Source organism: Lactuca sativa, chromosome 5 (genome assembly GCF_002870075.4).
Source record: "Lactuca sativa cultivar Salinas chromosome 5, Lsat_Salinas_v11, whole genome shotgun sequence".
Taxonomy (NCBI): Eukaryota; Viridiplantae; Streptophyta; class Magnoliopsida; order Asterales; family Asteraceae; genus Lactuca; species Lactuca sativa.
In genome coordinates, this window is record NC_056627.2 from 182,951,982 (window position 1) to 182,962,107 (window position 10,126).

Consider the following 10,126-nt stretch of genomic DNA (forward strand, 5'->3'; position numbering starts at 1 on the left):
ACACAGGGATGATTGGCCTCCTTCTCCTCTTCTTGATCTACTCTTCTTTCTCCTCAAAAACTTCAAGAACACACCAAAAACACTTCAATCTCACAAGGAATAAGGGTAAAACAATGTTGGGAGCTCTGAGGGTGAATGGGGGCGAGCTTGGGGCGGAAGTGAGGGTTTAAATAGGGTGCAAACCCCTGAAACTTAGGGTTTCATCAAACAGCGGTGACTCGCCGAGTCCAGGATATGGACTCGCCGAGTCGCCAACTTAAACGTGTCCCCGGACCGCGTCCCTACTCGGCGAGTCGGACCTACAACTCGCTGAGTCCAAGGCTGAATTGATAAATACTAAGATAAATTTTACGTACCAGGAACCAGGTGCTACAGCGAAAGCTTGGATTTTCAAATCACAAGACGCGCAAACCGACAACGCAAATGAGAAAAAGTTTTTGGAATCGCATTTTAGACCACTTTAATGTGATATTTGGAAGGCAAAAAAGTCGAGCATATGATGCGGTAAATGGAAAATGGCATGGCCTACAAGTGGCTTCCACCAAATTTAATGGTATATTTGAAAATCTTAAAAATATGCATAAAAATGGTAGCAACAATGTCAATATTTTATCAACCTCATGTTATCAATACAAGCTTTCCATTGTCGGTAAAGCATTTAGACATCAAAAAGTGTGGGATGTTTGTCATAAAGGTCCGAAATGGGTTCTTAACCCAGAAATGACACATTCAAAATTGACCACCGGCTCCAAAAAAGACCAAGAACTTTCTATTCGGATGTGGGTTTTAACCTCGACCTCAGTGATGACTTCAAAACTGACTACTGGATCCATTGTTAACTTTTGAGATTTTGTGGTGATTGGTGGTGTTTTGAAGAAGAAGAAGAAGGTAAGCCTTGAAACTTTGTTCTAGCAAAAAACTCTCCCCATCCTCTTTGTATATGTTTTATGGACTCTTGTAAGTCCTTAAGTTCAAACTTCATGACTTCATGTGCTTAGATCTTGGTTTTCTTGTGCTTTTCTTCATTTTCAGGTTAGTTGGAGTGTTGTAGTTCCATGATAAAGTTGTTAACTTTATGGATCACTAGAGCCCCTTTATAGTTGGAAGTGATGGATCTGGAGTTTGATAGAGTTTTGAACTCTTGCATGAGATTTTGGCCCCATTTTAGATTGTTTTAACCAAGCTTGAGCTCAAGACATGAATTGGACATGTATTTCTATAAAGCTGCAACTTTTATGATTTTTTGGGGGAATGGAAGCATTTTGGAAAGTTTAGATGTATGGGGACAAGGATTAAGAGCTTAATGGATTAAAATAGTCTGGACAGTCCCAAAGGCATGGAAGTTTAGTCACCACACTGTGACGTTTGGCAAAATCTCGTCTATTTTGTCTTATTATCCACACGACATGGCATAAGCTTATCCACGTCGTGACGACTGGATGTTGACTTTGAGCAAGTTTGACCTTAGGTCAAATTAAGGATTTTAGGCTATAGTTTGAGACTCGATCCCTGTTTGTTGTATAGGTGACCCCGTATAGCCAGTATTTGGGTCGGTGATGAATTTGACCGTCTTTTAGGATTCGAGGTGAATTTTCTCACTATACTCGTGGGCCGAAGGCACCAATGTCAGCCCACTAGATTGTATTATGTATCCTTGTGTAGAAGATGTTATTATTCTTTAGTGGTTTGTTAGATTTGGTAGATCTGTATGATTACCTGTATTGCTAGTCATTGTTTATCTATTGCATATGTTGACATAATATAGTTACGTTGAGGCAATACGACTTTATGCTGTAGTCCAACAAACCCAACGGTAATCCAGTCAGGAGACTGTAGACCTAAGGGCAATCCAGTTGGGATATTGTGGGCCTAGGGTAATCCAGTCGGAAAACTGTGGGCCTGATATGCATGTATTGTTTATGTATTGTTGTGTGGGGTATATTGAGGTAACTCATTAATCTTTCGCTTATAGTTGTTGAATTCATGGTTTCAGGTACTTCTGATGGTTGGGGGAAGGCGAAGGCGTGATTGTACACATCCTCCTACTGTTTTATGATTTACGAGATTGACTTGATACTCTAATTTTGTGGGATATCATTTAAAAATAATGGTTGTTTATCTATGGTTTATCGTGGAAATGTTTTTATAAAAATGATAAATTTTATCATGGTTTTTGGAATGTTACAAGTTGATATCAGAGCCTTGGTTTGAGAGAAATGGATGAACACTTGTGTGATTTCATATTCAAACTAAGGAACTGCAAAATATTTTTCATAATTAAATACAAGATAATCAAAGGATGGGATGCGATGTGTATGATCAACCAGAGCCCAAGGATAGTTATTCCCCAAGATACCCACACTTGGTTTTTGTATTAATGATATGATAAAATTGCATGCTAGTTTGTAGGCTAGTGATCTTCAGGAATTGCATGATAGAATTGCCTGATTTATGATGCTTGATAGCCTATGATAACTTCTTGATATGTTATATGGGACTGACGTTATTACTATGGTTACTTAGTGTGCATCATAATTTTACATAACTAAGATTTTATAGCATGCAAATGTTTGATTTAACATTATTTCCTATTCCTTGTTTAATTGTGGGCTTAGGGTAGAATCAATTATTTGACTATCTATCAAATGCAGTGTTATGTATGATTAGCATGCACAAGGTGGTTGCAGGGTTAGTGGAAGTTTCATGAGTGAGTATGGTTGTTTGGAGGCCAATATAAGGAATGATTAGCCTCTCTTGAGAGGGTGAGTATAGGATGTTGTGTATCCTATTTTCTTGGGATCTGTGACCCGGGGGTCCGTGGCGATCCTTTGAGACAAATACGAGTTGGTATGGAAAGTAGTATGAGCCCATACTATTGGAAGCACATGATCAGTTTGCGTATCAAGGAAGTCATGAAATTCGAGGATTTAGTGATCCAGTAGTGATGTGTTGGTATGAATTGTGACTTTTCTGATGTATTCCAGTTTATTTTTCAGTGTGGCGATCACTAGAGGTTTGGGATCAAGATCTGATAGCCTGCAAAGGCCAGGATTGACTGATGACGAGATTCTCAAGATGATCAATACTTAGGTGACCATAACAGTTAGGGGGTGATACCAAAGATGTTTGGGTCTGTCAAGACCGCCATGATCGAGTTGTTTGACGAGCGTTATGCTGCTATCACTAAGGCTATTACTGCCGCAACCATTGCAACTATTGTTGCTATAGGGCTCCAGGGGAGAGGGATGGTTCAGTATCAGGACTTCAACAACATGAAGCCCTTGGAGATCGACGGGGTTAAGGACTCGATCGCCGCCATGAGGCGAATATCTGACATTGAGGGTTTTTTTTCACGTGCTTGTGCCTAAAGAACCAGAAGGTCAGGTTTGCCTTGAACCTTCTTTGTTTGGGGGCGAAGGATTGGTGGAAGCTAGTGACTGGTGTTTATTCACTTACGGGAGAAGGACGTAGTGTGACAACCCAAGTTGTTCCGTTACGTTTCCCCGTTACCGTTAACGGAATATTCCAGTTTATAAAAGTTCCGTTAATTAGAGGTCGTCAATTAAATAAACATTTCATTGTTTATATTTAATATGTCGTTAAGTCGTGATAAAAGGGAATAAAAACACATAACACACATTTCCATTTGGTTGGAAAATGTTAAGTTTTATTATTACGACCACTAAATCGGGTGCGACCAAAAGCCCCGTATGACGGCAGTATCGGGTAGAATTCCACTAAGCTCCAACTCCCACCCATATATAAAGGGGAGTAAACTCCATTTGGAGCTTTTCCACCCTCTCTCTCTATACTCTCTCTCTAGACTCGTTTTCGCCCTGAATCCGCAACCAAACGCTTCCAAATCGTAAGTCCGGTTACCCTAGCTTATTCTAGACATTATGATTCGTGTTTATAGCATAGAATTGGACTTGGAACATGTGTTTACGGCCAAGGAGCATGCTTGGGCCATAAACACTTAATAAGTGGGTTTTTAAGCAATTTAACCCCTCCAAACCAACATTGGGACTTAGATACAACCTTATAGCTTGCAAATCCGGACTTAGAACACCCTAATCATAAGTTTTGAGGAGCAAATAAGAGTTTACGGCCAAGGAATGTGCTTCGGCCGTAAACCCCTCAAACATGGGGAGTAAACTCATTTTTACATGTTTAAAAGCCATAGAACTCCACCAATAGCCTTGGAATAAATCCTAGAATCATCTAAAAATAGTTTGGGGACCTTAAACATGTCAAACACCCTCCATTTAGGAGTTTACGGCCAAAGCTTCCCAAGAAATAGCTCCAGGGCCGTAAACTCATAAAAAACATGTAGAAAGGTGCCCTAAATTCATACCAAGGCCTAAGACATAAATTAGGGGCTTGTCCTTTTGGGTTAGATCAATTAAACTCAATAAAATGAAGGAGTAAAGGGATTTTATGGCCTAGACATGTGTCAAGGCCGTAAACACCCCAAAACATGCCCAAATGATGGTTTCAATTCCCCCAAATGGCCTCACACTTCATTATAAATTACTAGCAAGGTAATAGGGGCTTGAATCTTCACAAAACTCAAAGGATGAGAGTTTACGGCCATAAAATCCCTTAGGAGTTGTCCCTAGGCCGTAAACTCCCTAATGAAGCCCTTAGGAGCCTTAAACCCACTCATGCCTTTTTGGAAATGTACTTAGAAAAATCCCATGAACAAGCTAGAAGCCTTAAACACACTAGATAACCTCACCAAGATTTTACGGCTGTAAACTCATGGTGAGTAGTCCCTGGGCCGTAAACATCATATTAAGGGCTTACTCTTGGAGAGTAAACTCCATTCCTAAGCCAGACACACCTTTAGACGCTACCCGGGACACCCAAACACTTATCCAAAGTGTTTTCCGCTCCTTCGAGCGCGTATACTTGTTTAATTAGTATTAAATATACTAATTGTATGTGAACATATGTTATCATATGTTAAATAGGTCATTAAGTGTGTTCGAGTCCTTGCGTGACACCGAACGCCCAAACGACACCTTTGTCGGACCTACTTACACCAGGTGAGTTCATACCCTTGAATGAACCTTTTAATGTTTTTACATGTTTTATAGGGGGGGAATACAAGTTAAACATGCTAGTTATCATATCAATCACATGTGATTGATAACCCGCATGCTCAAGATTTTACCACATTGTACACTGTTTTACCGAGTAGGACACTATAATGGTTTTCAAAAAGGTTTTTCGTTTGTTTCAAGACTCTTATTTATACTGCTTTATTTAAAAATCACTTTAAACTGGTTTATAAAGGTTTTACAAGATTTTAATGAAAGTTCTCTTTCACAACATATACTTTTACTTGTTAGTTACTGCTGCTTCCCTTATACTTATTTTATACTCCTACTTAGTAACGCTTTCACTTATACTTGTAGTCGCTTATACTTGATAGACGCTCTTACTTCACTTATCGTCGTTTCCACTTCGTGATACACTTACACTTGGTACACTTATACTTCACGATTCGATTATCCCACTCTGTACGCTTATACTTCACGACTCGGATGTTCCACTGTACGCTTATACTTCACGACTCAGATATTTCACTGTACGCTTATACTTCACAAGTCGGTTATTCCACACTGTACACTTATACTTCACGATATGATTCCACTTGATACACACTCAAGCGTAGTTAGATGTATGTCTGTGCTTGTATAGGTACATATAATTAATGATTGAAAGACTTAGGAAGGCTCGTCCGCCCTATTTCCTTTTCTTCGTTCAGATGTGGTCTGGTGGGATCGGATGGCCGTCCGAAGGTCGTTTGGGTCATTAGTTATATATTATGTATATGAGTATGGTCATACAGGAACTCTCTAGTCAGTTCAGTTAAGAGTCTCTACCTCTAGTCTACACTTACATTAGAAACACACTACCCACTATTTGGAAGTCTCTACCTCTAGTTCAGCACTTACACACTACCCACTATTTGGGATGCATCTTCAGGACACGACCTTCTCCGTCGTCTAGTTGGTAACCAGAATCTCCTGTAGGGAGAGCGGACATTGTGTGTATAGATCTATACGGGATTGACAACCCCGCACCCAGACTGCTAGCTACAGTCCCGGCCTACCAAGCCAACGGGTGACAAATGTCATATTTTAGACGCTTGTAGGGCGTCTGGTACTCTAGTCAGTATGGTTACGAGTATCCCGGGTTACCTTATAATTCATTGGCTTTAAGGTAACGGTATTTCACCGGCAATCTACACTGTATGCTGGTAATTCATTTTCAGAGTCACACTGTTTTGACCTTACAAGACGTATCTTTCATTTGATACTGTCTGGGGTCTGTTTTCTCTGTTTTGACCTTACAAGACGTATCTTTCATTTGATAATGTCTGGGGTCTGTCTTTCACTGTTTTAGACCTTACCAGCTGTACCTTTCATTTGGTACCTTCTGGGGTCTGAGTCTCTATTTGTTAGACTGAACCAGGCATATCGTTTGTTCGATACTCTCCTGGAGTCTATGATTCCTTGCCTTAGTCAGCAGTCCTCACTGCTGAGGCATATGTTATTCCCTGATGTCGTTTTCTTTCCTCAATAATCAAATTCAGTATTTTGATAATGATAGCAATTTAGGGAAAATGACTTTTTACCACATAACACTGACCAATCTTGGTAGAAGGCTGCTTTATTAAAGAAAATATAGGATTTTCTGGAAAGAACTCTAATACACAGTAAACACTTAAACTACTACTTTATAAAGTTATATGGATAAATGGCACTAAATACTTATGAACTCACCAGCATTTGTAAAAATGCTGATACTCGCTTTTCAAATAACTTGTATTCTCAGGTTAGCATTAGACAGGTACATCCCCGGAGCAGTTGATGAAGATAGCTTAGTGCCATGCCGTACTTACTTATATTTGCTTGTATACTTTGATACGTTGTAATGTAAACCATGTAAAATTATTATTATTAATGCAATGTTTTGTTGTACTTTGATTACTATAATGCATGTGTTGTGATACTTGACATGACGTCATCCACCCCAGAACGTTTCTGCCGTTCCGGTTTTAGGGTGTGACACGTAGTGACTTGGGAGTAATTTGCTGATATGTTCCTTGATGAGTATGTTCCACTGGCTGAGAGGGAGAGTTTATCCCAGGAGTACCTGTCGTTGAGGCAGATGACAAAGATTACCAAGATGTTTACTGAGAGAGTTCTTTTCTTCCCCTAGTATGCCACCTCGTAGCAGGTTTAGATGTGCCATTACTTGATCATGCTCAAGACTGAGATCCGTGAGTTTTTGTCGATCCTAAGGTATAGTTCCCTCTCCGAGCTATAGTCTCTCGCTTGGAGGAAGGAGATTGAGATTGAGACCTAGATGTGGGAGAAAAGGCAGACCCCAGTTCAGACACAACCAACAACAAGGCAGTTTAAACCTACAGATTCACGATCCAGAGGCCAGAAGGGTCGCACTTGTGGCAAGTGCGGGAAGATGCATGGGCAGGTTCGCCGATCAGCGACATGTTGCCGCAACTGTGACATGGAGGGTCATTATGCGAAGGATTATCGTGAGAATGCTCTGCCACTGAGCACCAGTATTTGTTACCACTGTGATCAGGTTGGCCATGTGAAGGCCGGCCGTACATTACTTGCTGCGAGGCCAGTGCAGGCACCGTCTCCGACCATTCTTTGGATCACAAATGGATGCTAAGGGAGGGACGAGGCCCCGAAGACCAGAGGGCATGCCTTTCAGCTCACACCAGAGAAGGCTAGGGCGGTGCCTGATGTCATTACTAGTATGCATTTATTTATTATTCCATCAAATTATCTCCTATATGCTTATGTTTGTATTTTTGATAGGTACCTTCTTACTGAAGTCCTTGCCTGCTCTTGTGCTTTTTTGACTCGGGTGGGAGTCGGTGTTTTTGTATCTCAGTCCTTCAGTTGGGATTTTGATATAATCTCTGGGAGTTGGAGCGTCCGTTGGGAGTTTCCATCGCCAACGAAAAAAAAAGGTTTCTGCTTCGAGTGTTTTTCGTGGTTGTACGTTGTAGATATTCGGTATGCCCTACCCGATTGATTTGATCCCCATCCCTATGGTGGATGTGCGTGTGATTGTAGGGATGGACTGGTTGAGCAGGTTTGGAGCCACGATCAAATATGGGAGGTAGCTTGTGGTACTTCGAACCCCAAGTGGGGTGTAACTAACCATTTATGCCTAGAGTACTAGGGTTGGTTCAACTTTTTATTCGATTGTCAGGGCTTGACCGTATCTCCAACGTGAATGTTTAGGTTATCTCACATATGTGGTTGACACTCGGGATGAAGGGAGATTTCAGTTTTAGATGTGCCAATGGTCAGAGAGTTTCCAAATGTTTTCCTAGAGGATTTACCCGGTGTGCCTTCTGTGAGGAATGTGGAGTTTAGGATCGATATGATCCTTGGTGTGGCCCCGATTGCTAAGGCGTCGCATCGTCTCACACCACCAAAGATGCAAGAGTCAAGAACCGTTGGGAAAAAAGTTTATCAGACTGAGCCATTCATTAACCATAGGCACTGCCGGAGATAGAGAAGTTGTCCTCTCGGATTTGGTTTGGATATTATGGTATCTACGGATAACCGAACCGAACGATTTGAACTCTGGTATGCTATTTGAACTATGTTATTTATTTATTTTTAATTTTTTTAGACTTACTAATTTTTAGAAAAAAAACGTTGGAATGGAGTTTATAGTTTTGATTGAATTTGATATTTTATATTTAGTGGGTACACGTGAATTGAACCGTGGTAACCACTTTTATACGGTTTTTATTTTTTATTTTTTATTTTATTTTATTTTTTTTATTTCAATTCGGTTCGGCTTACCCGTCTCATGGTCACAATTTACGATTTTATTATTACCGTTAACACCCCTATCACTCGTAAAGACGGTTGTTTTCCTTGGAGGTGCCAACAATGACAGAGGTGGGGCGAGGTTCATTGGAAACTGCTTATTTTTATTTGAGTTTTAGCTCATTTCGTAATGGTCCCTAAAATTAATATAAGGACAAAATAATAGAAAAGTTAAAATTAAGGATAATGATCATTTTACATTCATTAAAAAAAAGTGGCTTGGCAGGTAACTCGTTAAAAGACCAACCATGAGCAAAACAATAATTTACTCCTATCGTGGATTTATTAGAATAGTAACGTAACTGATCCATAGACAATTTTAAGATTTTTCATCCATTCCATTGAATTTATTTGATTCGTTTCTTATTTCAAGTTAATATTAATCTTATCATCTTAGAAACGTTTCTTTTTAGGTAATTTTCAGGTTAATGAGTTTGCTTATAAATAGTTTGCAAGCTTACAATAAGTGAATAAGGGCAAAAATTCAAGAGCCATTTTCAAAACATAATCGATAACAAACTACATTCCAAACCATAATCATTCAAAGATTCTTACAACAAACACTTCAAATCGAAATTAAATAAACCAAGCTAGAGGAAACAACACCAATCGAGTTTCCGCCACAAACTGGATAAATTTATCAGATCTAAGTATCTAACAAAGTTTGGTGCAGAAACAGCGGCGGCGGACACCTTTGCACCTTCCGCCGGAGAAACCTTCATTCCGGCAGATGACAGAGCAGTTATGGTGGCGGAGACAAGATCCATGATACATATGGCTCAACGACTGGCACACTCGTGCTTCTGCTCCTGGAATCGTCCACTCTGCATCGATAAATATTTAAAACCACATTAATATTAAAACTAATTAAAACAAGGAAAGACTTTAAGGTATTTTAGAACGATACGAACGAGAAGAGAAGATGAGTAGGAGGGTGAAAAAGATAGCGAAGGTATTGGTCGCCATATCTCGACAATATTACTACTGGTTAGTGAAATGAGGTTGTATGGGTTTATTATATATAGTACGGAATGTTGGTGGGGTTGATGATGTCGACTGGTCGAGGTCACGTGCAATCAACTCAGCACCCATCCACTTTTATTTGTTCTTTTTGGTAAGCATGCTATCCACTTCTTTCTTTTACATATATATTTATGATTAAATTTTTATTAGTATTTTAAAAATATTGTCTCCTTATCATTTATTAATATTAGACAAAAGTGTAAAAATGT

At 39.7% G+C, this 10,126-nt stretch overlaps 1 protein-coding gene across 1 annotated transcript; it reads right to left on the reverse strand.

Moving 5' to 3' along the window:
• Positions 1-9,388: 9,388 nt before the first annotated feature.
• Positions 9,389-9,924, reverse strand: LOC111897215 (defensin-like protein 1). The gene is made up of 2 exons (XM_023893170.2): positions 9,806-9,924; positions 9,389-9,718 (listed from the first exon to the last, which is right to left on the reverse strand). Exons 1-2 carry the CDS (start codon positions 9,858-9,860, stop codon positions 9,549-9,551), a joined length of 225 nt encoding a protein of 74 aa, XP_023748938.1. The 5' UTR covers positions 9,861-9,924; the 3' UTR covers positions 9,389-9,548.
• Positions 9,925-10,126: the final 202 nt, after the last annotated feature.